Genomic DNA, 26609 nt, shown 5'->3' on the forward strand with positions numbered 1-26609 from the left:
GGGGGGATATATATTGCTAACAGTGAAATTAAATTAGGGTCATTCAATACAAGTCAATATAGACATGTAAAAAATTAATTTTATATAGAAATGAAGTGCTAACAACCTACTAAACAGTTCTGAGAGAAAGTGAAAAGACCTAAATAAATGGGAGGATACACCTTATTGTTTTAAATACAGTTGACCCTTAAACAACGCAGGTTTGAACTGTGCAGGTCCACTTACAGATTTGTTTCAATACAGTACAATACTATAAATGTATTTCCTCTTCTTTATGATTTTCTTAATATTTTCTTTTCTCTAACTTTATTGTAAGAATACAGTATATAATACATACAACGTACAAAATATGTGTTAATCAACATTTATGTTATCAGTAAGGCTTCCAATCAGTAGTACACTATTCGTAGTTGGTTTTTGGGGAATCAGAAGTTACGCATGGGTTTCAACTGCAGAGATGTGGCACCCCTAACCCTCCGAGTTGTTCAAGGCTCAACTGTAAATTTTATAAATATGAGAAATTATATTAATATACAGAAAGACCTGATGTGTTATCAGCTCTCCCCCCAAAAAATGACATACAGAATCAATATAGTCCCAGCCAGAATGCCTACAGTGTTGTTTTGTGTGTGTGTAGAAATGGACAGACTGAGTCTCAAATGTATGTGGAAATGCAAAGGCCCAGAATGGCTGAGGCAGTTTTGAAGAACAAAATGGTAGGGCACTTGGATCACCAGATACACATACTGTAGTGCTACAGTATTGAGATAGTGTTGTATTCAAGGGTAGACAGAATAATGGAATAGAAGAGAGCCCCGAAATAGACTCACACGTTTATGGTCTCTTGATTTATGACATTCGGTAGGGAAAGGAAGTCCTTTTCCATAAGTAGTGCTGGGTTAATTAGATATATCCATTTGGGAAAACAGTGAACCTTATACCATAAACAAAAATTAATTTGAGTTGGATTACGGACCTAAATGTGAAAGGTAAAACAGGAAAACTTTCTATCAGAGAAGATAAGAATATCTTCATGATTTGGGGCACAGATGTTTTAAGAGCAAAAAAATGTGAACAGAAACTGCACAGAAGAGGTTATCCAGATAGCTCATAAAGATGTGAAAAGTTGTTCAAGCTCATTAGTTATCAAGGAACTGCAAATTAAAGCCATAGTGAGATGCTGTTAGATCACCAAAATTTAAAACACTGGCCATACCAAGTTTTGGCAAGGATGCAAAGCAGCTGGAACTTGCATACACTGCTGGTGGAAGTGTAAATTGATGTAATAAAGCAGTTTGGCATTGTCTAATAAAGCTAAACATACATCCGCCCTGTGTTCCAGGAAATACACTTCCAGGAAATGCACACATATGTCCATCCACCAAAAGACATATGCAAGAATGTCCATTGCATTGTTATTTTTAATAGATAAAAAGATGCTGATGCAAAGGATTATGTACAGTATGATTCCAGTTATGTGAAATTCAAAGTGGGTAAAAGGTGGTTATCTTTGGCAGACAGGAACTGCCAAAAGCATAGGGAGCCTGGTTGAGGACTAGGAATACTCCATCTTTTTTTTTTTTTTTTTTTGAGTTTTATTTAAGTAATCTCTGTACCCATTGTGGCATGACCCCGAGATCAAGAGTCCCATGCTCTTCTGACTGAGCCAACCAGGCGCCCCAAAATACTCTATATCTTGACTGGAATGCTGTACATGGGCGTATACATAGGCAGTTGAACTATACATTTGATATTTGTGCATTTATGTAAGTTATGGATCAGTAAAAAGGGGGAGAGATGTATGAGTAGATGTCATTTGTAGACCCTTGTTATATAGGAAAGTACTGAGGATGTTGACTACGGAAATGACACGAGAAAGGTCACTTAGGAAAATTTTCTGGTGCTGATGTGCACGGTGAGTTGTAAGGGGAAGAGATCGAAGGCAAAGAAGCTAATGCAGAAGCAGAAAGTGTGTGGTCATGGATCAAAAGATCCAGGAAGACTGCGGGAGTACAGGGAGGCACGTGCACTGAGACATTGCTATCTTCCATCAGTAGATTTGGTAAGATTAAAGCCTACTGTGCTTGGCGTGGCTGTTGCCAAGCACAGCAGATCTGATTTTTGCTTTCTGCCTTATGTCTCAGAACACTAAGATAATGCTAAAAGTTGATAATCTTAGCTGGAGAGATGATATCCAAAAGGATACTAGAACTTAGAACAGGCCAGCATTGTATTTTAATGTGGCAGTGTGCGTGTGCGTGTGTGCGTGTGCGTGCGCGCGAGTGAGGGGGATATTGCATAGCAGTGTGGTTGACTCTGTAAGAAATATGTAAAAAGCCACTTTATTGCCCCACCTTGTCATGAGCCTGGAGTTGCTCCCCGAGACCCAGGGTAACAGTGCCTCCCTTGTCTGCTGATCCCGTGACTCTGGGTGCCATCTCAGTCCCCTGGCTGTGTCCCTACAGCAGCTGTGTGGCAGTTTCCTCACCGAGTCTCAGTGGAAGAGCTTTTGTTTCTGCCTCATGTGTCCTTCCGTCATTGAAGGCTGACAGCTCTCTTTTTGTTGCTCTTCCCTTGTAGTAAAGACTGAACCGGAAGCGCCTGGGCCAGGCTGCCTCTCTCAGGAGGGCCAGACAGCAGTGAAAACAGAAGAAAGTTCTGAGCTGGGAAACTATGTCATTAAGTAATTATTTCAGTCCTTTCTAAGGAAGTTGTGCATTTGGTGTTTTATATGGTACTTTCTTAAAACCCATACCTGTGACAGCTGCGTATGTGTAGAGTTGTGTGTGTATAGACGTAAGCCCCTTGGTGGGTGGAACCCTCTGCGCACGTGCAGTGAGCAGGTGTCAGCACTTGATGATGCACAGCTGCGGAGTCTTCGTGTAACACAGCGGTATCACCTCTGGGTGGCCCTGGACTTGTCGCCTCCAGAGCCTCGGGTGGTACAGATCTCCCTCCAGCAGAGCTTGACAAGCATGTACTTTCTTTGCTGAATCCTTGGGCATGAAATTTCTCATGGTGTAATTCTCAGGTGTGTATACATTTTACACCTGAGTATCCACACACCTGCCTAATCGTAAATACCTGCCTTTTCATGGGCTCTACACACTCACTCTTCTAAAAATACTTCAGGAGGTTTTCTCATTTCCCAATTGGGAACCCACCTCTGACCATGTATTTTGAAGTATGTCAGGTTATTGGGGACAGTGGAAACTTAGCCACTTTCACATGAATGGTGACAGCATGAGCCATATTAATCCTAAGAATAGGCATTTGTATATAGAAATGTTCTGCCCTAGCGGCGAGCTGCAAAAAGGTATGTGACTTTAATTTTAAAATATAGATGAAATGTGATATTTGCATAATTTGCCATTCCTGGGTCTCATCTAGTTTATATTTAGAAGGCTATCTGTGGAAGGAAAGACATGCCCAGTATAATTGGTTAATTTTAATTCCCTTGGAAAGAAGGGAATATACACATGAATTCGTGCGTGTGTGTGTGCGTATACATATGTGGCTAGAAACTGCTGTACTTACTACCTTAATATTCTTTTCTTTTATCTCTCTCAGGATAGACCACTTGGAGACTATCCAGCAACTCTTAACAGCAGTAGTAAAGAAGATCCCTTTAATCACTGCAAAAAGTAAGACAATTAGTCTGAATATATGGATGCATTTTTAAAGCTGTGAACTACTTGGGCTATTAAGTCAACTTAAATCATTTTGTATTCTAAATTAATAACGGATGTGGTGGTTACCTTAGGCGGTTTGAGTTCTAACTATAGCTCATTTGCAGGATTTTAGAATTCACAATATCTTGGTCGTCAACCAACCAGTTGGTCTTTTACTGTTTTCACTGTGTTTGATCCAAGGAAGGAATTTTTTACATTTATTATTGCATGTAAATTGTAAGTCTGTTGTGTATATAATGAAAACTGCATTAGTTTTTAATGTTTATTAATAAGGAAAGAGATTAACATTTGCCTACAATGTGCCAGCTTTTGCGGGCTTGGTACTTTTACGGTCTCTTGTGGGATAGGTGGTATCATCTCGCGTTTTACAGATGAGAAAACTGAGGATAAGCAAGGTTAAGTAACTTGCTCAAGATCACTAACTATGGGGGGCGAGGAAGGATACTAACCGAGGCCTGTTTGACTCCAGAGCCATTAATCTTCTATCACTCACTACCCCGCACTTTGCTGAAATGCACGACTATCAAGACTTGGAGCAGTGAAGTCTGCTCTGTTGCTGCCGTTCGTCAGCAAGACTGAACGCTTGCTTCTCAGCCTCAATTGTTTTGACAGAACCAACCGCCTTTAGGGGGCAGATAGTCTGTTGATACTTAGGTGAATGCTTTTGAGCAAGATGACTGCAGACATTTACAGGCAAGGGATAAAGCAGATTATCATACTACATTCATGGGAATATGAAAACGAAAGTACAGACTACCCTGCTTGTTTTTTTTCTAACGGCAAAGAAATTACCTCTTTTTCCCTTGGTTGAAGTCTGGGGATCGTTTTGCGGTAGTTCCAAGTAAATACTCAGGGACATTTTCCTAGCCCAGCAGGAAAAAATTTAAAAATCTCTGTGTTTAAAAATTTTAGATACTAAGACAGAATATTAGAGCTGGAAGGCAGGTCAGAAACCCAACTTTCGCAACAGTCATTTTAGAGATAGGAAAGCTGAGGCCCAGAGGGGTGCTGTGGGTTAACGGCGCAGCAGGGCTAGCCCTCAGGTCTGCTCCTGCTGGAGAGCTGGGCGCCCCGCGCTGCGCAGGTAGGTAGTCTTCTGCCGGAGAAGCCACCGGTTTCCCAGAGGGCGTGCTGTTTGAGTAGACACGGATAAAGACGCCGCCCTCCCTCTTAGGCAGAAGGCCTCTGTGTTAGGCTGCAGGTGAGCTTGGCCGGTAAGGATCCCTCTAGTGAATACGATTTGGTTTCAGTCTAACAACTTTATTCAGAGCGTGCTGGATATGTGCGCCCTAGGTGAGGACGCCAGCTGCTTTTCTGCGAAGTCCGTGGAGCAGTATTACGCCTGGAACATTGGGAAAAGGAGAGCTGCCGAGGTAATACCAGTTGCTGTGCGGGCTGCCTCTGGGAGCCTGGGAAGGCCAGACCCGGAAGCCGTGCGGGCTGGCCGCTTCCGGGACAGTGATGAAAGTTACAGCGTATTTTGTTGACTATTTAATGGGAGACTTTTTTCCTCCATGTAAAATCTCACCTTCGAACACTTGTAGCTAGCCTTTGAAAGGTCTGCTGCTTGTTTCTGCATTGGTAAAAATTTCTAAACATCTTTTATGATTTTCTTTCAATATATTACAATGAAACCAAGTATTTGTTGAGTCCTTACAACGTGGCAGCTACTGTGCCAATGGTGGGGCTGTGGGAGAAGGTGGCACGTCGGGAGGCGTGCCTAGGAAGCTGTGAGAAGGTTAGTGTGACGGGTTCGGAGAAGTTCGGCAGGAAGAGGGAAGCTGGAGACCACAGTTGGAGACCAGGCGAAAAACCTTCTAGGCCAGACCTGGGAGTTTCAGTGTTATTTCATGAACATCAGTTACTTCGCTTCTTTTTAAAACTTTCTAAAAACACAATCAGATTAAAAAAAAAAAATTCTAACAGGTTAAGTTAGCATGGTCATTTACTGTTGGGTGATGTATTTGAACACACTGCAAAGTTTGAAATTGATATTGATTCAAAAAAATCTGTTTTTAAGTGGCAAAGAGCAATGACAATGAGAAAAGTCTTACAAGAAATCCTGGAGAAGAATCCCAGATTTCACCACCTAACTCCTCTTAAAACCAAGCACATCGCTCACTGGTGTCGCTGCCATGGCTACACCCCCCCCCGATCCCGAGACCTTGAGGAGTGACGGTGACTCTATTGAGGACGTGCTGACCCAGATCGACAGCGAGCCAGGTGCGGCTTCAGTGGGGCTCCCTGGGCCCCGTCAGCAGCCCAAGAGGCGGTTTCACGGAACACGCTCTCATCTCTTCAGCTTCTGCGGTTCTTGGGCTGCTCCAGCCCTGGAGGACTTGAGGGACAGGAGCCTTGGCACACCGAGAGCCGTGTGTTCTGTCTCCCCCCGCCCCAGAACTGTTTGTGCCCCAGTGTCCCCAGCACTGGGCCCCAGCCAGGAATGTTCCAGCCCATGGCATACAACGGGCACACGCTGTTGTTCGACGGTCCCCCCTCCTTCGCATCATTTCTTCTTTTTTTCTTTTTTAAGATTTTATTTATTTGACAGAACGAGAGAGGGAACACAAGCAGGGGGAGTGGGAGAGGGAGAAGCAGGCCTCCCACGGAGCGGGGAGCCTGATGTGGAGCTCGATCCCGGGACCCTGGGATCATGACCTGAGCCGAAGGCAGAGGCTTAATGACTGAACCACCCAGGCGCCCCTTTTCTTTGAAGACTTTCCTAATCCCCCTCCTTTCCTCCAGATAGAACTGACTTCTCCTTCCTTTGTGACCTTATGACCCCTCATAGACAAGTCTACCCGATTTCTTGAAGATGGAGGCACTGTCTTACCTGTTACTTTATCTCCAGACCTAGCTAGGAAATAGACTACCCAGTGTTGGAGACACAGATGGAAACCACTAATAATGTTGCAGATTAGAAGAATTGTTTATTTTTTTTATAAACATTTCTCTTTTTTTTTAAGATTTTTATTTATTTGTTAGAGAGAGGGAGAGAGAGCACGCACACGAGCAGGGGGGGTGGCAGGCAGAGGGAGAAGCAGGTCCCCGCTGAGCAGGGAGCCTGATGCGGGGCTTAATCCCAGGACCCTGGGATCATGACCTGAGCCGAAGGCAGATGATTAACCGAATGAGCCACCCAGGCGCCCCTAGATGAATTGTTTTATGGTAAAGAAACAAACAGTTGTGCTGTAGAGGGGAGGGAGCAGGGCATAAAGGATACATGGGGAGAATATTTTTGAGTTTCTCCTTAAGAAGGGTTTTCTCCTCCTAACCCTACTTCTGTAGAAAAGCAGGAGCTCCACTCCCCGTCTGAGGGAGCCTGGAATACAGGGAGGGGGTGTGTGTGTGTGTGTTGAGGGGCGGTCCTTAAGACTTAGCCCAAGTTCCATTTTCTCCTTGCAGCTCTCCTGAGAGCCCGAATGCAGGATGACCTCTCCTTTCTCTGAAATCCAGCAGCACTTAATATCAGACCATAATGGTTTGTCAGAGATAAATATCTAAGCTCTTCAGAGGACAGAAACCATGTTGGTTATCTCCATGCTTCATTGGTAGCATGTGTGAAGCACAACACGTTACACATACTAGGCTTTCTGTTACAGTGACGGAGTAATTTCTAAGTGCCGGTCAGTGAAACAGAAGAAGCCAGGAGCTGGATGCTCCCCCACCAGCCTGCCTGGGTATCCTTAAGCCTGTCTTGTACCTGGTGTGGACCTCATTTCCTCCTCCATAAGGTTACAAGGATGCACTGGAAGATTCCGAGGTCCTTTCTGGCTTTAAAGTTTTAGTACTCTTTGTTAGACTTTGTGCACATCTACTTATTAAAGACTAGATGCACGGTTTACACTAAAATGTTAACAGTACTTCCTCTGAGCAGTGAGAGGGGCTCATATGGGCAATTTTTATTTTCTTCACTGGGCACTTAAAAATTTTCCAGACTTAAAATATGAAAATCAGTTTAGTCATTAGTATTTGGAGCTTCAGGGCATGGCCTAGTTTTTGGTGGCATAAGTCAGAATTACATATTGTTTTGTCTTAGATTGCAGTCGCATCACGTATATATTGACACAAGTCGCCTGTCTCTGTGCTTGTCTGTCTTATGAATTACTAGTTCTCACACTTATCATCCATAGAATTCTAGAACTGGAAAGAAGGTTAGCTCCCTTGATACTTATCCCTTCTTCTCTGAGTCTCGGACTGTGGTGTTATGGAGATGGGGAGTCCATTCCTGTGGCCAGCACAGCTGTCCTGAGACTGATCCCCTGTCATTTAGAGTGCCCGTCATCGTTCTCCTCTGCCGACAACCTCTGCCGGAAACTGGAGGACCTGCAGCAGTTTCAGAAAAGAGAGCCAGAGAATGAAGAGGAGGTGGACATCCTCAGCCTCCCGGAGCCGTTAAAGATCAACATCAAAAAAGAACAGGAAGAGAAACAGGAAGAAATGAAGTTCTACCTGCCACCAACACTGGGGTCGGAATTTATTGGTGACATCACCCAGAAGGTAGGGGTTGTGGCCTCTGGTGTGAGATGCTCAGACCTTCAGCCTTATACACAGACACCAGACTTTCCTGGTGAAGTAAAAGTGTGAGTTTCTTCTGCCTGATGAACTTAGGGTATGCTCCCTGGACATCCCCTTTCCCACATCAGGGCAAGAAAACGAATTCCATGTGAAAAGGTTGCTTGCTGGCCATGGAATTGAAGCAGAGGCATCTAGGGATAGACCATTTTTTACTTTCCTCTTTGTTCTCATTTGCCTCCGTGGAAACACCACTCCCTCCTGAGGCACGTGTCCTAATACTGCCAAGTGGTACTTGAGAGGCTGAGCCTTCCCTGACATTTTTCTAGCTCCCAGGGGCCCTGCCCATGGTGTGGGTGCGGCCCGCGCGCTCCCGTGTCGCGCAGGAGGGGATGCCTTCTCCACCTCTGGCCGGGCTCAGCAGCGCGGCGGCGTCTGCCCACCTGTCCCCGGTACGGCTGCCTGGGACCCAGAGCGGAAGGTGGGGTTTGTTTCATTTAGAGGAGAAAATGCAAAACGGGGCGAGCACAGGTTCCAAGTGTATCTTCGTCAAACAGGGCCTGAAGTCTGATTCCAGGCTTCCCAGTGGGTCGGTCCCACAATCAGAATTCCTGCAAATCCTGGCCATGTTCTTCCTGAAGGAGATTTGGGGGTAAAAGCGGGACTCTGCTAGCATGTTTAACAAGCACTCAGAAACTGAGATAAACAGGATCGTGTGTTCTTCCAGCTGTTAGGTCTCGCGTCCCTTCCCCCGAGTTTTGTCCAGAGAGCTTGTAGAGTTACTCTTTCAACTGGGTATTCGACAAGTGTGCTTGTTTGGAGAGCTGGGTTTTAGTGTAGAGATAGGAACGAATGGCTTTCTTCCGCTTTTCCAGATTGGGATCACTCTGCAGCCCGTGGCACTTCACAGGAACGTGTACGCCTCGGTGGTGGAGGACATGATTTTAAAGGTGGGCGCCTGTTGGCAGCCGCGGGCCTGGGAGCACCAGGGCGCCAGCAGGCAGGATAGTCTGGGTCCTGGGCTGTTCTGAGTAAGGGACAAGGGCACAAATGGAACAGAGATGATAAGTTTTAAGAGTTTTCATTTTAATCAGGCTTAGTGTTTTCTCTTTTTTCTCTTCTGATTTTTAAATGAACTAAATCACAGGTCTTCTGAGTGTGAAAGCATCCATAAGAGTTTCTGTGTTGATGTCACTCGAACGATTCTTTTTGGTGCCTTCTGAAGCAGCCTGAGATGAGAGTGCTCTCATTGCTTTAGGAGGTGACAAAAGCAGAGCCTTGGGTTTTCTCCACATGTCACAACAACAGAGAAACAGCCACAATTGTCCCAACCCTGGGCAAGAGGATGGCAAACTAGCTTCCTTACCCGGCCTGATCTAGCTCCATCGGACCCCTTTTCCAGCAGGGACAACTCGCAAATAACCCTCACTGGTTTTCCTTTTTTTTTTTTTTTAATGGAAATAACCCAGATTTTATTTATTTTTTTTTTAAAGATTTTATTTATTTAAGAGAGAGCACGAGCGGGGGAGGGGGGGTGAGGGGCAGAGGGACAGACTTAGTGCTGAGCAGGGAGTCCGAGGCAAGGCTCAAGCCCAGGGTCCTGGGCTCACGACCTGAGCCGAAGGCAGATGCCCAACTGGCTGAGCCACCTAGGGGACCCCCCCTCACCGGTTTTCCTTAAAAACAATGTCTGATTAATGAACATTCCCCCCATTCATAATTTCTCAGAATCATGGCCTTTATATTTGTGATGTAATATTTGTGGTCTATTATTTGGACCTTTAGTGTTTTCTTAAGGACTTTTGCTCCTTAGGTACAACTGTTTCCAAAGTTTTGTATATGGGATGGGGTCAGATGTGTCCCTTCCCACCAGCAGGCATGTGGCCATTTTCGAGAGTAACCCTATCTTCTGTCGTAGGCCACGGAGCAGCTGGTGAACGACATCCTGAGACAGGCTTTGGCAGTTGGATACCAGACAGCATCTCACAACAGGTACTGAGATCTCTTTAGTCAGTGGTACTAGGCTTACAGGTATTTCCTGACAGGTAAGTTGCCCATGAAGAGGTTTTATACCTCATCCAGTTGGAGATGGAGGTGACAGTGCTTGGGACATTCTCAGAGCCTGACATACTCAGGGGTCTGCTTGGTCGTTTTGAGACTCCTGTGGTGTGAAAGCTCAGCTTTGCCCAGAGGTCTGTATCTTCCTAATCACTCCTTCAGACACACTATTCATTAGGACTCTGTTCCGCTACCAGGTTGAACAATACCAGCTCTTCGCAATTAAAGATGATAATATTGTCCATGACGTATCAGATGTTGGGGTCAGACATTGCATACGTTACCTGATTTGTTTTTCATTGGAGAACTCTAGCCCCCTTTTTAGAAGTCAGGAAACCAGGCTCTGAACGTTCACGTTACCTGGCTTTCCCAGCACTTGGGTGATAGACCTCATTGGCTCTAAAGCTCCCCCACTCACCACTGCTTTGCTGTCGGGACACTAAGTTTTGCCTTTTTCCTAGGCCCCAGAGCATGGCAGACAGGCCTTTCTTTGTTCCACATCCTTTCAAAGGAAACAAGTATTTTATCCCAGTATCCTTAAAGCCTGTCCTAAATTTGTAAAACTGTATTAAAAGTGCCTGAGGACATAAAGAGGCCTACATCAGAGGACTGGTAGGTCAGACTTCACAGGATTAGAATACCTCAGGCAGTGTGGAAGACATCTTTAAGAAAGAAGGAAGGAGAAACAGGAGTTCCAGGAATGCTCCTTGTCCTGTGTGAAACCCAGCAGTGGGCTGATGCCTTCTGTGGCCCCTGCTCACCTCCCTTGTCCTGGCTGTGGAGATACAGTGGCTGGGGTGCTCTTGATAAGAACATTTATCACCCTGGCCTGGCACAACTCTGTATCCCCTCCCCCCGACAGGTGGAAACATGGTCCCACAGTTCTGTAGCCCTTTGACTCAGCTCTGTCTGCTAAGACTGAATGATGAGAACATCATTCTGTTTTGCTGTCCACTTTACTTCCTTCTCTTTTCTCAATCCTCAGAGGTTTTTTTCTTCATTGTTCAACCAAGTTCTTGAAATCCATCTCATGCCTGTGACTGAGAAGTCAGATTTGAGCCGTAGGGCAGGCTGTGAAGAGGGCAGGCCGGTCTTTTTTTTTTTTTTAAGATTTTTAAAATTTTGACAGAGACAGCAAGAGAGGGAACACGAGCAGGGGGAGTGGGAGAGGGAGAAGCAGGCTTCCTGCCAAGCAGGGAGCCCAATGCGGGGCTCGATCCTAGGACCCTGGGATCATGACCTGAGCCGAAGGCAGACGCTCAACGACTGAGCCACCCAGGCAGCCCGGGCAGGCCAGTCTTTACCAAAATTAAAGAAATTAATGGGAAAGGAGAGCAAGCAAGAGCACGCACCTGGCCATCCCCACGCAGGCGGCCCTAAAGCGTGCCTCGGCTCTGTCCCCTTCCAGGAGGCCTGGGGGCGGGGGGGGGCTTTTGATAAGTGGATGAAATATTATTAAATGCTTGAGAAAACTGCACCTAATAATGCTTTGTTTTTGGACAGGATTCCCAAAGAAATTACAGTGAGTAACATTCACCAGGCCATTTGCAACATTCCTTTTCTGGACTTTCTCACAAATAAACACATGGGGATATTGAATGAAGATCAGTGAATGGAATGAAGATGCCCCTAGAAAAGCAGGATTTGCAGATGTAGCCGAAGCTTCGAACTGTGACAACTCTTCTCTTTGGGGAAGGAGGTTATTTTCTGTGTGCCTCGGAATATTATGGCTCCCAAACCATTGCCTCCACCTAATTCACTGTAACACCAGAGTGTTCGGTCCCAAATCAGATCCCTTTAGGACAGAAGTTTCTGAGTTTAGAATGAAGTTGTGAGTGGGTATGTGCTCTGTCAGCTTGCATTTGCTCTCTCTGGAAAGGCTCCAGGAGAGAGTTTCCGAGCTGGGCCAGGCCACACATAGCAGGTCCTTCTCTGGGTGTCATGGGGCACCTTGGGCTTGAGTCTCCCTCCACGAGGCAGAAAATAAGTCTGGCATGCTGGTGGTTCACCCATTTTGGGGTTACAGGAAGCTCCAGTAGGGGCTGGGCTTCCGCACTCAGCAGGTGGCCGTGGCGTCAGGGACGCAGTCAGCTGTAGGAAGCAGTAAAGCCTTGCAGAAGTCAGAAGAGCCTGGGAGCCCGCATGCTGCGCACTGGTGTTTTTTCATGGAGCACGGGAACGTGACTACAGCCAAGGTCAGAGTATAGTCAAGGGGTAGGCAGGTCCCAGCATGGGTCCGGGAAAGGTGTGACTAACCAAGCAGCTCTTTCTATGTCAGTAATCCCAGGCACCTGGCCGACTCAGACCAGCTTTGCGTGTGTGCCGGGCAGAGAGCTGGTTCCACAGCGTTTGCGGGGCATGCGGGTTACCCCGTGTTGAGTGACCAATGGGGAGCAGCCCCTGGGCCAGGCCTGCTGGCATCCCACTAAGTCCTGTCAGGGGACTTAGTGTCCTGTTCTTTGCCACTCGGCTTTTCCAAAGAAGAGCGTTTCAAGGAAACACTGTGAGTGCCTTAAAGATAGAGAAATGACTGCTGAAGCCACAAGACAGGAATGTCCGTGCTCAGAAGCAGTGAGAATAGATTGTGCCCAGATGCGGAGCCCTCTTGGTGGGAGAAGTGAACAGAAGGAGGAAGGTCTGCAGGGCCCTGCATGATGCCCAGTTCCATTATAGATACTCTGTCCTAATCTTCCTAACATAGTCTGTGTCGAAGGAAAGGAGAGAGATTTGTCAGGAATCTGCAATTTGAAGGCAATTTGAAGCCTGGGAATCAAACTTACCCAATCAACATAATTGAAGTTTTCGTGAGTTCTGTAGACGTTTGGGTCAGGAGCAGAAGGCAGGGAGGTGACTAAGAGATCTGCCCTTTATTCAGCATCTGAGGATTGCAGATGCACAAGGAAATCTGTTCAGTAAGGCATCGGGCATGCCCGGGCTTAGTAAAAAAAATAGTTTAGTACATAAAGGCTCAGATACTCTATACATTAACTACTGCAAGCGAGGTTAGTGGGCAAGTGCATAGATTTATTCAGCAGTGGACTGTGACAGATCTGCAGGATGGAGGATTTGATCCAAATGAGAACAGATTGATTTATTACAGGTATGAAAGCCTAAATTATCTTTTTGCAAAAGAAATATTAAATCATTTAACAGTTCCCATATGTGTTAATGTTTCAAATGTATTTGTATCATAATGTGTAACATAATTGTGTAACAGAAATCTACAATAAATCTTTTAGTATTTGTGATGGGTTTTTCTGAGTTCGAAGCACTACTTTGGTAGGTTCTTCTTCCGTGAGGTCAGGAGGAGCTGGGATGGGGCAGTATAGGTAATTGGTGTGTTTACATTAATTCTGCCACTTCTTTCCAAAAAGCATTTGCAGCTATGCAAGATAAAGGATTTCAGTTACATAAAAGTCCGAAAAAAATTTTGGAAGATGCACACTGACCCTGGAAATAAGGATTTCTGACAGGTTGGGGCAAAGGAAAACTACCTAATGGAGCTCGCAGCCTCCTCAAAGTCCAGGCAAGGAGGGAAACCATTCCTGTCGTCTGACAAAGCACACCGGTCTGTCCAGAAAGCTGGAACCGGTCTATGCTGAGGTCTGGAAGAAGTTACTCCTGTGCCACAGTCCTGCTGTGACCATCTGCTAGCAGAGCGGCTAAAAACAAAAATGACCAAAGATGCAGAAACACTGCAGAAATGACCACTTTTTATAGCCCCCTTAACAAGACTAAGGGCTTTGAAAGCTTTGGTTCTTCAAAGGCAGGAAGTTCTGCAGGGCTGAGGCTTCATGAGAGCGTAGGTCCGTGGCCTTCTTGGGACCAGGCTTCGCCGCAGCCTTTAGGGAACTGAAGTGTCCGGAGGAAGAACAGGGGTGTTGCTTAGGCTCCTTTCCTGAATGTTGACCTCAGCCACAGTTTTGACTGGAGCCACGGGACAGAGACTGACGTCACAGGCAGACCCTCAGTTGGGGACTCCCTCTTAGCGACTGAAGCCTGTGTGAACAGCGCTGGCGGACTTGACCCCACTACAGGGGAGGTTCCCCCATCTGCCCAGGTTGGGCTGCAGGGTCACAATGTTTCAAAAGCTGCTTTTGGAGTTTGGCCTAAAATCCTGGTGTTTGTTAGTACAGCGAGGAAAGTAGTCCCACTTGGGCTGGGTTTTTCTGAGCTTTGAAGCCCCGTGGAGCACAGAGGCGGGACCTTGGTCTCCGTGACTGGAGGGGAGGACTTCAGGGGCCCCTCCACTTGGGCCTCACGCCGCATCCTCAAGGCGGCTGCTGGCAGGGCTAACACTGGTTGTGGAATCACTGATAGATACTGAACGCTTTCTTTTGGCCGAAATTCGCTAACAGATTGAACTTTTTATTTTAAAAACATTGCTCTTTACAGAATTAATACAAAAATGCTTATTATATAGAAACTTTGGCAAATATAGTAAGGTGTAAAAAATTTAAAGTTACCCATAATTCCCCTTCCCAAAGATAACCACCGTTAGTATGCGCTGCATTTTCCTCTCTCCGTTTTATATGTGTGTATGACGTATGTGGGTTGGTACCACACACTTGCGACTGTCGTCCCATTGCTTTGCAAGGCCACTCCAGTGACGTGATGTTGGGCTTTACAAGACGGAGAGTGGGTGGGAGGCAGGTCCTTCTTCAGAACCCCAGTCTCCTAATTAATAATGAAGCCTGGTAACGAAGATTATTGAGTTCGGGGTTTTGTGGAAAGCTGTCCGTTCTGGTGCGTTCCAGAAAGGCTCTTGGGCAAGCAGTCTGCCTTCAGAGACAGGCCAGGTGAGGCGGGGGTGCGCCCGCTGCTGAGGTGCCAAGGCTGCCGGGAAAGGCGGGCCTGTGGTATCGGGCTGAGGTACAGCCCTTCAGTCTGGTCTGCACGCTGTGGCGGAGGGAAGGGCGACACAGGCAGGGTCTAGGGAGAGGGACTGTGTCAGTGGCATCAGATGGGCCAAAGCTGCAAAGGAGAATAGAGCTGGCTCCCTGGCCTGGGCAGGAAGGGACAACTGTCCTGTGTTCTGCTGGCCATTCACTGTACTAATAAGCACCCCGCCCACAAACAGGAACTCTCTGAGCCACTCTTACTCTGCAGGGAAGGAAATGGAAGCTGAAACTGCTCGCAGCTAGTGAGTAGGGAAGTCAGGATTTAAGCCCAAGACTAGCTTCAGAGATGGTTTTTCACCCTAGCCTTGGGGGTGCGGAGGGGCGGTGCACGTGAGAGAGGGGAGGTTGGTGTGTCCTGTGACTATTGCGTCCGACACCACTGTGGGTGGCAGTCCGGAGGGACAGACCTTGGGATTTGTCAGCCTCCAAGGGGCAACCAGTAATAGCCTTGATCCCCCAAAGTCCAGAGGAGGATAAAGACGTATGAGAAGGCGCTCCAGGTTTATAATTAAAGAAATGAGCTAACAAGAAATTGTAACAGTGCATTTTTGCATTTTAGTAAAATCTGAGATTGTACGGTTACTCTGCTCATTTCCCACGGAATGCACAGCAGCAGGCAGTCTCTTTGCTCTTAGAAACGTCTAACATGCAAACCAATGAAGTCAGATAGCAGAACCCTTTGTGTAAGCACATAGTTGGGGTTCTGCCTTTAAAATGATTCCGAGCATTTGCTTTGCTGCGCTGAAGAGGAAGGCCGTGCCAGCCAGAGCCAGCCCTCCGAGGACCGGCCCCGCTCCACGTCTGAGGGGCTGGGAAATGGCTTAGGTAAACGCTCGCCAGACAGCGCGCGAGGGCTGGACGGGGAGGAAGAGCCACAGGGAAATCCTTGAGTTTCCTTACCAAAAACTGCCCTTAGCCTGTGCCTCTAATCTCTAAGCGGGGACAGAAACTCCTTCACATGTCTGACCGCCGGCTGTGCAAACTGGGCCAGGCTCACGCCGTGTGGCCACGTGGGCTGGGACTTACCGGCAAAGGAGGCAGCTTCCCGAAGCCGACAGCTGCCTCCTCACAGTGAGCTCGCCCCACTGTAAGTGAGGGAGCAGGGTGGGAGTCATCTAGGTGTAGAGAACGGGACTTAAAGTCTTTCAGGGAATGAGGCTAATGCCACTTCGTCCCAAAAAAGCTCCCAGTTCTTTGCCAGTGTGTATGCTGTTCCCTTCTAGTCAACTGTAAGGGAAAAAACTGGAATTAGTAATAAAATGTGGTTGTACTTACAACCTACAAGGTCAATGTCATTCATTCAGTACTGAAAGCACTTCTCACACGAAGCCTTTTGTTAAAACATAAGGATAGGGTCACCTGGGCCCCAAATTATGTCTTTGAAATTGAAACCCTATGATTGATACTCTGTTCCTTTTGGAAATGACATCCTAGTTACTCAAGTCACGTGCAGGGGATAACCCAAGATTTCTTCAACCTGAATGCGTGGGGCCATTTGTAGGCATCTCCAAGGACAGTCCCTTGGGTTACCATAGGTTACAAAGTTCTCATGCAGCCTGGGAAAACAACCAAGTGGACATTACTGGTTCTTTCAAGCACCTGTCCTGTCCATATTCCTCAGCCAGCACAGACCAATTCAGTTTACAACAGAATTGATCCTTAAGTTCTTCAGATTTCAAAACTGAAGGGTGGCCAAAAGAGGCAATTAAAAAAAGATCTGAAGCCTTCTGTACAGTCGTTGAGGAACAAGAGGATGGTTCAGGCCCAAAGCCGAGCTGGGTGGTGCCAGTGTCCATCTGCGCCACGCCCACAGCCTGGGGGGCAGCTGGGGAGGAGTGGCGCCCACGCAAGACGGGCCCTTCCCCTCAGACGGCAGAGGGACAGTCCCAGGATCTCACCCCAGTCCCTGAGTGGCCGAGGACAGCCCTGTCTTGGTGGCAGTGGGTTCTGACTCCGCTGTGGCCGGTCACACATTGAGGATCCGGGGAGCTGAAGCCTGAAAGATGGCTGATGGGTTAGGGGTGAACTTCTTCCTCCCCTCAGGGGCCTGAAAAATGAAATGTGGCCCCATATCAGTGTGCCTTTCCCTCAACACTCCCTCCCCACCACCTCCCGCCCCCAGCTCCAGGAAGAAAATTCCTGCCTCCTCTCCTCCTCTTTGTCCTCCAAGAGTTGAAAATGCTGACCTGAAGGGTCCGTGGGGGAAACGTGCAGGGGGCGGAGTCACCGCATTAGTAGGTCAAATACAGCACCTGGACCTTCCGTTCCGCTCCCGGATGCCTTCTCTGGGTGGAATCAGGAAGCTGAACAGTCCCAACCTCCTTTCCACCTTCTCTCTGACACAAATGCCAGGGACGTGGAAGGCTCATCATGAGTGCTCAGCGGTCAAGGGTAAGATTGGGATTTAGGAGGGAAAGGGACACCTTGCTCGCCAGAAAGCCAGCACTAGGGGGACGCGCGCCCCCCCCCCCCCCCCCCCCCCGCTCTCGGCTGAGGGAAGACTGGGTGCTCAGACGCTGCTGTCCTCGGCCCTCATGCCATTTTGCATCATCAAAACCTGACTCCTAGCCCCTAGCCTGGAAAAAGGGCCTCTGCTCCCACATTCTCTGCAGCCGGGAGCCCGGCCCCTGGCCCTGCGGTGCCCGCTTCAGGCTGACCTGGAAGCCGCCCCCAGGGCTGCGGTCCCATCCGGAGCTGTGGGTTGTGAGAACTGTGGTGGCTCTTGCCTTTGTGGATCTCGGCGGCTTCACTCCGGTCCAGGCCTGGAACTCCTGTCTGGAAGAGAGAACACGGTCACCACCTGGCTCAGGGTCAGTCATCCCTCCCGACTTCAGGGGCCGCCGCCATTGTCCTGTGCTTCTTGGAGTGTCCTGGCCAATCTCCACTGCTAAAATCCTGCTTTGGATCTAGAAGTGAGCACCTGGTATGTGCTGGGCATTGGAAACCAAGTCCCAGCCCTTCCTTCGATGCTCCCCATTTTGTCTCCAGGCCACTAAGGGGCCCGAGACACCCAGAACCAGTGCAGGTTGGTCACTTCCGGACCAAGTTACTGGGGGCCTTTACATCCATAGGAGGTGCTGGTTACAATGAGGAGAAATAAGGTTCGGTATTAGGTTTACTTTTTAATAACTGGTCTTACGAACTCCTACAAAACAACAGATTGTAGTAACTGTCTCAAACCACAAGCCGGTCTGGCTTCTGCAGGGCACCGCGCACACAGGCGCTCCTGCCTGGATGCGGGAGGGGAGGGGTGGGGGGCGGCTGACTCCCTAGACAGAAGAGCCAAGGCGGGCACACACCAGCTCCGTGTTCTCAGAGTGCTTTTGTTTTTGTTTTTTTTTTTAGATTTATGTATGTATTCTTTTAGAGGGGGAGGAGGCAGAGGGAGAGACAATCTCAAGCAGATTCCTGGCTGAACTCCCCGCTGGGCGGGGCTCGGGGCTCGATCCCATGACCTTGAGATCATGACCTGAGCTGAAATCAAGAGTCGGATGCTTAACTGACTGAGCCACCCAGGCGCCCCTCAGAGTACATGTTTTGACAAGGATTTAATTCCTCAATTCTGCACACAAAGTAAGACCTATTTCTTTTAATTCTATCGACCCCCGTGCTAGACAGTGAGCTCAGGAAGGCGGAGACCTGTGTCCCTAGGAGCACCCGGCCCAGGCAGCGTTCTGTGGAGAAGTGCCCGGCTGGCCAGGGGCAGCGCCCACATGTGGGCTGGACCCATTCTGGTCTCCTCCCACCCACAGTCCTGGCTGGGTTTCAGGCCCAGGGGTCAACAAAGCTGCCTTCTGTCCTTAAGAGCAGCCCAGCTGGGCCCCACTGGGCTGGCCGCTGGGGTAGGGAGCAGCTGTGTCTGTCTGTGGTCGGCACGCGGGGCTGCCAGGAGGCGAGCTGGGCCAGGGCCCGAGCAGATCACTTGTGCTTCTGAAGCTGCAAGTTTCCAAGGACCAGCTGCCTGAGCCATCTGCCATTCTGTTTCTCCTGAGGAAGCAGGTCCTCCCCTGGGCGTGCCCTTCTGTCCCCAAACTGAGCTGAGCCTTGGGCCTGGCAGCCCAAGCCTGTCGCCCCAGGGTGGCCGCAGGGGTCCCAGCACAGAAAGCCACCAGAGCCAGGAGCTAGAGCAATGCCCCTGGCCGCTCCTGGGGCAAGGCTGGTGCCGGAGACCAGGGAGGGAAGACTGCAGTGGGGATGGAGAAGGAACCTCAGACCTAGAATCAGCTGGGCCCGGTGACTGCCAGGGAGAGGAGGAGGGCAGATTTATGGCTCTGGCAAAGAGGATAAGAAAAACACAGGGCAAGCCACATACACCAGGTACCTCCCCTGACCAAGCAGGCTCTCCTGTCCGCCTGGCCTGGGCCTCAGCTGGACCCTGAGGGCGACAGTCCCACTGAGGGCCAGGGGCCACCCGTGGCAATGCCGAGCGCCCTAGGTCCTCAAGGCTTCAAATCCCTTCGTTTCTCGGAGCCTCAGCTTCCTCATGAAAAGGGCTACTGACCCACGTGCAGGAGGTTAGGATGAACCTTGGTGCCAGGCACTTCAGTGGTCTTCCCTGCCCACCCAGGAAGGAAAGAGAAAGGTGACTGAGGAAGGAGGTCTTCTAGAGTGAGTGGAACTAGAACCTGGGCCAAAGGTGCTGAATGGCACCTAGAGAATTCCAGAGGGGAGGCTCTGGTTGCTGCTCAGGAGAGACACAGGCCGGCTGCGAGACCAAGAGCCGCTGCGCCCATCTGGCCAAGCAAGTGAGGCCGGTCAGTTTTCACGAGACGAGCGAGGAGTGGCGAGCGGCAACGAGGACTCCAGTGACTTTGGGTTCCCTGGATCTGTTCATTTTTGTTTTGTGAATCTCTGCAATCAGTTCGCTCAGATAACATGCGTCCTACAAGGAGTCAGAATGGAGTTTCCCGCGTCAAGTCCTAGAGCTGGGAGGTGAGGGGTCCCAGAGGTCAGCTGGCATGGGGTTGGCGGAGCCAAGTTCAGCAGCGGTCCTGGGTTCTAGGCTGGAGTTGGGGGTGTGGGGACCCAGGGAGTCAAGCTCTGGCTCTTTCTGTTTTATAGATGAGGAAAGGGTCAGAGAGGCCAAGTGACCCGCCAAGTTTATACCCCAGGAAACAAGAGCTCCAGTGAGTCCCAGCTCCTGGCCGTAGCTTTCCACCACTGCAGGACACAGCTCAAGAAACGAGGGGGTTGGGGCGCCTGGGTGGCTCAGCTGATTAAGCGTCTGCTTTCAGCTCAGGTCATGGTTCCAGGGGCCTGGGATTGAGCCCCGCATTGGGCTCCCTGCTCCGCGGGAGGCCTGCTTCTCCCTCTCCCACTCCCCCTGCTTGTGTTCCCCCTCTTGCTGTGTCTCTCTGTCAAATAAATAAATAATCTAAAAAAAAAAAGAAAGAAAGAAACAAAGGGATTCAGAGGCGGCAGCATCTTAGGGGGTGAGGTCTTGGGGAGATAATCTGTGGGAAGTCCTGAGCCTGGCTTCTGGTACTTGGTAAGCAGAGAACAACAACTTGTACTTTTAGTATCACTGGAGCTGGGAGGACCCAGCGAGACGTTCAAAGCCGCTATCTGCTCAACACAAGTGAGGGGCCGCTTCTAAAAGCCCCGCCTTTGCTTGAATATTACCAGTGAGGAGGAGCTCAGCCTCACCCCGGAGGCCACTCACTTCATCATCAGTCCACTGGAATTACTAGAAAGCTCCTCCTTCCCTGAGCTGAACCTAGCTCTGCGCGGGCTCTGCCTCTGGTCCTGCTCCTGGCCCGGAACATCAGTCATTTGAAGGTACCACACACCCAGACCCTCGAGCCTTGCGGACCTCTCCCCATTCAGGCCCCTCCAGCTGGCTCCCCGCTGGCTCGCAACAGCCCGAACCCTCCGCGGCGGGGTGAGGCCACAGCTGGGCTCGGTGGTGGCCCTGCCCGCTGACGTTCCCCTGTGCGTTTTGGCAACCCAGCTTGAGCACGCATCAGTGGACACAAGACCCATCCTGCAACTACCTTTCCCCGTCAGGTTCCTGAAAAACTGCATGCCCATGAAGGAAGCCATGGGGAGATGGAACCTTCTACCTGTCTTGATAATTACTCTATAGAAATTCTACCTTAATACAGTTGATTTTAAAAATAATAAAACTGAGGGGGAAAGTTCATACCTTTTTGCTCTAATTCCACAAGTCAGAATTTCTAAAGAAACTGATACGTGCATAGACGGCTAGCTATAAGATGCTCATCACAGAAATTTTTTTTTCCCTTAAAAATGTGGTTTTTTAAAGGTGACACGTGTACATGTTTAAAAAAACAGTTCTTTAGAGGGTGAGAAGTCAGTCAGTGCCCTTCCACCCCTGGCAGCATCCCTTCCTCCCCACCCCCTTCCTCTCACCAAAGATTCCTGTGTTTCCACACATCCATCCAGAGATATCTGTGCTTATTTGAGCAGATACGTGTATATCAATATCCCCTTTTAAAAACAAAAACAGCAGACACACTGTTCTGCATTTTGTTTTTTTGACACGTACCATCCAAGATCTTCAGACCCTCTGCTATGAGTACATCGTAGGCCTCCCAATAGCCCATCCTATGGTAGAGCTATAATTAACCAGCTACATCAGTAGGACGGTGGGATTGTTTCCAGCTTCTGCAGTACAGTGTTGCAACATACCTTATATTCCTTAACTCCCACCCCACATTCAAGGATACTTGCAAGGAAAACTCCTGGAAATGAAGTACTGGATCAAAAGAAGTGTTTTTAATGGTCCCAAATTAGAAACATCCTAAATATTCAATAATGACAGATTAATAATTGGACATATATATCAATACATGGACAAATGTATATCCCTAGGATAGAACACTGCACATCTACTAAAATTCGTGTTGTAAAAAAATCTAGTAACATGCAAAAATCCAAAATTGATGGAAAAATGTGTACAGAATCTAAACCTATAAGAATTACAAATGGATATGAACTCAAGGGTTAAGGATCAGAAAGAACTACCAGTTTGGGTGAGGTTAAAGGAATTAATTTGTTGTAATTTCCAGTTTTTCTACAGTGAGTTTATATTACTTTTGTAATAAGACAAAGAAGAAAGCCCTCAGTTGTCCAGGGCCAGAGCTAAGGTGGGGGCAGGGTGGACCCGTAGAGCTCAGTCACGTGGCAAGATCCCCAGGGGGCCATCTACTGGGAGCCCCAGCTGGTCCTCACCACCAATGCCTCCACGGAGGGCACCGGGCAGGGGGAGCTCTGGCAGTTGGCCTGCACGCACCCTGCCTTTCGCTAGCCCACCTGGTGGAAGTTAAAGCCGATTTTAACTCAGTTGAAGGCAGGGCTTTCTGGTAGGGCTGCCTCCGGAGGGGGAGAGGGGAGGGGGCTGTGAGCAAGGTAGTGAGCTCCCTGTCAGCAGCAGAGATGCTCACTCATTCACTCTGAGGCTGGTCAGGGAACAGCGAAGGCGACACCTCGCAGTGCCCGGGGACCAAAGGGGAGGACCTCCGAGGCCGCCTACAGCTCTCCAAGTGCTGTGGGATGGAGGCTCCAGGTGCCTTCTCCCTCCCCACCAAGCTGGTCCTCATGGTTCACGGCCTCCCTTTCCTCCTACCACGGGGTCCCGACTCGACGCGCTCCCCTGCCCGAAGCCCATACCTGTAAGACGTGGTTACCGCGGCCGAGTCCGCGTCGCCGATGGGGAGCACGTAGACACCCCGGCCAGGGGCCGCGGGGGGCTTGTTCCTGCGGCCGCCCGCACCCGACCCGCGCCCCTGCGAAGCATCTCTGGGCCCCGCGGGCGCCGTCCACACGCCGAAGTCCCGCTGGTACTGAGTGAGCGGCACGTCCCGGCCGGGGTCCCGGGCGCCTGCAGGGGACGGGCCCCTGCGGGGAGCGGCGCCGCCTGGGCCCGGCTCCTCACTCTCGAGGTCCGAGTAGCTGTGCAGGGTCAGCGGCACTGCCACGTCGGAGCGGTCCAGCTGGTTCCAGCGCCGCGCCAGGCAGCAGAGGCGGCTGATGCAGGGCCACGCCATGCCGGCCCCCGGTGCCCGCCGCTCGGCTCCCGGCGCTCCGGGCCGCACCGCCCCCGCCCGGCGTCCCCGCCCCCGCGGCCCTCCCCGCGCCGTCGCAGCACCGCCCCCTGGCCTGGGGGAGGCCGTCCGGGGAGGGGAGGGCTCGGTGCCGGGCCGGCTTGGCCTGGGGTCGTGTGCGCGGGCGGGCGCAGAGGCGGGGAGGTGGGTGGGGGAGGGCGGGGCCCTCCCCCCGGAAACGCCTGCAGGCAGTCACTAGTGTCCAGCTTGAAGGTTTCATAATTTAATCCAAAGTTCCTTTAATGCTATTTTCTAAATGGGACCTGGTTTCGCCGAGAGCGAGAACCGGCTGGCAGCGATGCCGTCGCTGATGGTCCCGGGCCGGCGTGGGCGCAGGCCGCCGCTGCCAGGGTGTTGGGGCTCGTAGAGCGGCCGGGGCTGCAGCATTTGAGCTTAGGCTGCTCCGCGCCGGGAGCGGAGGAGCCGCGATGCGGAGGATCGCTGGGCAGACCCGGGGCCATGCTTCCGGAGGACACGTGTTTGAATCAGCCAGTGAGTCACTATTTGCCTTTACGATGCTGAATTTGTAACAACCAATCCGGTTTTCATTGAGAACTGGCATTAGCCCTCAACTGACCTTTCCCTGGGTTCTAAAAATCCCTCATTTTAAAGCATGGCAACAGAGGACTTGGCGTTATAAAGCTGCCGACAAATCTTTGGCCATTGCGTTACAAAAATTCCCTCCCCTCCTGTGCATGCATTCTTTTTTTACTGCAAAGTTTGGGTAATCCTCCAGGCTAAAGGTCAGTCTGTTTAATGCATGACAGGGCATCAGAAACAACTCCCTGGCCACACTCAAAAGACTTCCTGAGTATTTGACACATGCCCTCAATGTGCACTGCAGACCAAGGACTAATTAATCACACTACTGAAACAGCATTAATTACCCAGAGCTCCATCTCCAGCATATACTTGGACGGTCTCCAGTCTGCATCTTAGAGGAGAAAACTGCAGTGCAGCCCTGGCCAGTCAGGGTACAGATTCCTCTCCCACACCATCCCCTCTCAGCTTCCAGTCATAGCAAAGTGACAGACAGCTGCCCTGGCCACGCCATGGCCCAGGAGGCAGCAGGAGAGAGGCACACCGGGAAGACACTGGGAGGTTACACACCTGCTCTCCCTGGGCCCGGCAAACTTTGTGTGACTTCTGTGCTCCAGGGCCCTGGGTTAGCCACTTGGGACATTTGGTGACAATACTCCATCCTGCAGGAAAAAGAAAAAAAAAAAAAGGTAGCTCTTTTTATTTCTTCATTCATTAAGCAACAAAGAGCACTTACTGTGCACCTGGAATAATGCTGGGGGACTCCAGGAGGTTCAGTGTAGTCGGCGCAACAGAACGGGATAAAACAAGTGAAGTGGGCGGGGGGGCGGGGGGGCGCCTGTAATGACGGAGAGTAGTTGGGTCAGGGTGGAAATGCAGGGTAGGGGGTTGGGAGGTTCAGCCAAAGGCATCAGGGGCTGGATCACGGAGAGCCTCGGGAGCCACACTAAATTTAAAAGCTTTTCATGGAGGGCAATAGGGAATGACTGACGTGTTTTCAGCTGTGGCCGTATGAAGACACACAAGGAAATTTTAGAGACCAGCTGGAGAAGAGTCTCAACAGTCCAGGTCAGAGACAAGGGGCTGAACTAAGGCGCAGGCGCTGGGAATGGAAGGGGCACTGGATTCTAGAAATGAGAAAGAAATCTAGAATGGCTCCCAAGTTTGTGGCTTCCAGCTGGTGAGATCACTCCTTAAGCTACGAGTGACGGTTGAGGCGCCTGTGCAGTGGGGTCCCGGCACCTGAAGCCATACCCGGCCTGCAGTAGATGCGCGTACTGAGGACAGAGACAGTCCACGGGCCCAGAGCTCAGAAGCCATCCTCATGAAGACAACTGAAGCCAAGGGAGGTGGAGCGAGAGGAGACCGCTGCATTCCTGGGGGCACCACACTGAACAGGCCGGTAGAGACGGCACAGGCCGAGAGACACACGAGCCGGCAGACCATGGCCTCGGGGGGCTCAAGTGTCAGCAGAGAAGCCACAGTGAGAAAACACCCTAGTGGGCAAAGAGTAGGGACAACTGCCACAGCTACAGACGGTAAGGCTCGTGCTTCCAGGGCTGGGCTCTGAACCTTCACAAGGCCTCTCACGGGGAGAATGGCACTTGCCTGTTCAAAGGTGCCAGCTCTGGGGGATGTTACGGACGGAGAAGTGATTTCGGGACTTGACCTTCTAAATGCTCCCTCCCTAACCATGTCCTTCTGGCCTGCGTTCCTAGTCTGCCCACAGCAAGACCTAAATTTCATTTTGGACTCCATACGGAATGTCTGTGTGATCTCAGCCTCCCATCCCATCTCTGGGAAATGCTTCTTGCCTCATCTGTGTATCATGGGGTTGTTAGCTTAATATATTCAAAAATGTCAAAGCACAGCAGTTCCCACACACAACCACCCTGGTTCCTTACCAGCAAGATAAGGGCTAGGTTAAAAACCAACAATACAAACAAACAAAACACCTCTCTCCTGGAAGTGACATTAGTCTAGGATAGAATCCTCTCTGCCTGGTAAGAATAACTGGTATTTCACACTAGAGAAGATCTGGGGGAAAAGAGTATGAAGACCCGTCAAATCCTAGACAATTCCTACGTGCGGGGACATGCTGTCATTCAGCTCAGCACCGTGAGGTAGGCACAACCTGCTCCTTTCCATGAAGCCCGCCCCCCTCCGAGACAGACGGCTGCGTTCCTCTCCAGCTGCAAGGACCAGCATTACCTCTTGAGGCCCCCGAACACTGAAACTCTCCTATAAACCATCTCAACAAATACTCTTAGGTTCTCAACATGCATTTCTTGGAAATAATTTTCAATCATGAGGGCAAACAAGAATTCTACAGGGAAGCTGTTCCGATGACCACGGTCTAGTTCAGCATGATGCTTCAGTTCAAAAAATGTACATTTTCAAATATAAGATGCAATTAGGCTCAGATTCAAGTGTGAATTTATCCAAGATATTTCCTTCTAACTCTTAAATTAGCTACAAGCTACAATTTTAATCTAGAAAGCAAAGCCTAAAAATAGCTTTTTGTATATGCCACTCGCTGCCGGAAAACATTACCTTTCTTGGGAAAATTTAGAAAATACTACAGCTGTTATTTCAGTTCACGCCAGACAGAAGACCCCCCCCCTTTTTTTTTTCTACCTGCCAACCAACCGAAGAAAGGGGTAGGTGGGTAAGCAGAGATGGAAGAAGGCCAAAGTACAAAAACAAGCATCTCTGAGTCTCAGGTCTTTCCCTGTGCACTCCCGAGTTCATGGCTCCAACTACATCAAATATAACAACTAACAGCAAGATTCCAGGGCAGCATTAGCGCTCTTCAAAAGGGACACACACCCTCTGTA

The 26609-nt window shown here is 49.7% G+C and overlaps 2 protein-coding genes across 4 annotated transcripts in view; one reads left to right on the plus strand and one right to left on the minus strand.

Moving 5' to 3' along the window:
* The window catches only part of YEATS2 (YEATS domain containing 2), a 105786-nt gene extending 92278 nt beyond the window's left edge, over window positions 1–13508 (plus strand). The window contains 9 exon segments of the mRNA XM_034999685.1: window positions 2581–2683; window positions 3571–3644; window positions 4986–5065; window positions 5713–5838; window positions 5840–5915; window positions 7966–8192; window positions 9083–9157; window positions 10126–10199; window positions 11769–13508. Coding sequence (XP_034855576.1) covers window positions 2581–2683; window positions 3571–3644; window positions 4986–5065; window positions 5713–5838; window positions 5840–5915; window positions 7966–8192; window positions 9083–9157; window positions 10126–10199; window positions 11769–11877 — 944 coding nt within the window. The 3' untranslated portion in view covers window positions 11878–13508.
* Window positions 13509–14748: 1240 nt separating this feature from the next.
* On the minus strand, window positions 14749–23175 carry MAP6D1 (MAP6 domain containing 1). Of its 3 annotated transcripts, XR_004678216.1 has the most exons (4): window positions 22799–23175; window positions 17824–17941; window positions 16193–17213; window positions 14749–15197 (listed from the first exon to the last, which is right to left on the minus strand). XR_004678216.1 is itself a non-coding variant. In XM_034999687.1 (3 exons), exons 1-3 carry the CDS (start codon window positions 23173–23175, stop codon window positions 17133–17135), a joined length of 576 nt encoding a protein of 191 aa, XP_034855578.1. In that variant the 3' UTR covers window positions 15950–17132. The 3 variants fall into 3 exon arrangements, 2 of the variants coding, with proteins under 2 accessions (XP_034855578.1, XP_034855577.1); XM_034999687.1 differs by lacking the exon at window positions 14749–15197 and having other exon boundaries at window positions 15950–17213; XM_034999686.1 differs by lacking the exons at window positions 14749–15197; window positions 16193–17213 and having other exon boundaries at window positions 17705–17941.
* Between the last annotated feature and the right edge of the window lie 3434 nt (window positions 23176–26609).

The sequence above is a fragment of the Mirounga leonina genome, unplaced genomic scaffold, assembly GCF_011800145.1.
Source record: "Mirounga leonina isolate KUSES-001 unplaced genomic scaffold, KU_Mleo_1.0 Mir_115, whole genome shotgun sequence".
Taxonomy (NCBI): Eukaryota; Metazoa; Chordata; class Mammalia; order Carnivora; family Phocidae; genus Mirounga; species Mirounga leonina.